The sequence below is a fragment of the Sphaeroforma arctica genome (genome assembly GCF_001186125.1).
Source record: "Sphaeroforma arctica JP610 unplaced genomic scaffold supercont1.8470, whole genome shotgun sequence".
NCBI lineage: Eukaryota > Ichthyosporea > Ichthyophonida > Sphaeroforma > Sphaeroforma arctica.
This window is the reverse complement of record NW_014032088.1, coordinates 1-680: the sequence shown is the minus strand read 5'-3', so window position 1 is coordinate 680 and position 680 is coordinate 1. Positions and strand designations below refer to the sequence as shown.

The 680-nt window shown below is 49.4% G+C and overlaps 1 protein-coding gene across 1 annotated transcript; it reads left to right on the top strand.

Annotated features, from left to right (window-relative positions):
• Nucleotides 1-386: 386 nt before the first annotated feature.
• Nucleotides 387-657, top strand: SARC_16600 (hypothetical protein; the record flags this gene model as incomplete). The annotated part of the gene is made up of 1 exon (XM_014289293.1): nt 387-657. A coding segment is annotated over one exon (271 nt), but the record flags the coding sequence as incomplete, so codon positions are not given.
• Between the last annotated feature and the right edge of the window lie 23 nt (nt 658-680).

Here is a 680-nt window from a genome sequence, read left to right as displayed (position 1 = left end):
CTTGTTCACTACACATCCCTCTCACCTTCAGTGAACCACTTTCCGTGTGCGTGGTATCTCTACCCTTGCTTGTTCACTACACATACCCCTCACCTTTAGTGAACCACTTTCCGTGTGCGTGGTATCTCTACCCTTGCTTGTTCTTTGTTTTTTAACAACAGCCAGAGTTTGTTGTGGCATTAGTAGTACACAATCCCACCCGCTCGTTCAGGGATACCGCCATGTCACTCACTCTCACTCTCACTCTCACTCTCACTCTCATTCACTCTCACATTCTCCCCACAATACGCTATCATAGCTGGTTGACTATAGCCCTATCACCAGTGAACTCACTCGCTACCTTGTACGTCACATTGACACCATAATACCCCTCTCCATCTCCACAGTGAGGTGATTCCCGCGGAGTCGTCTTTCTCGTCACTGTCTCTGTCGCTGATTGTGTCGTTGGCTGTGCTCGGGTTAGTCATCCCGCTCACAATGATACTGATCATCTGGCGCCGAAAAAGGCGTCCCAAAAGCACCGACGAGATACTGTACAGCATCAAAAAGAACCACAAGTGGACTGAGTTCAACACGGCCGAGAGTCGCGCGGTCATGCGCGATGTCCAGCGCCGAAGTGGCTGGCTGCCTAAGGAACAGTTCTACATCTTAGACCAAGTGTGTGAATGATGATAATATAT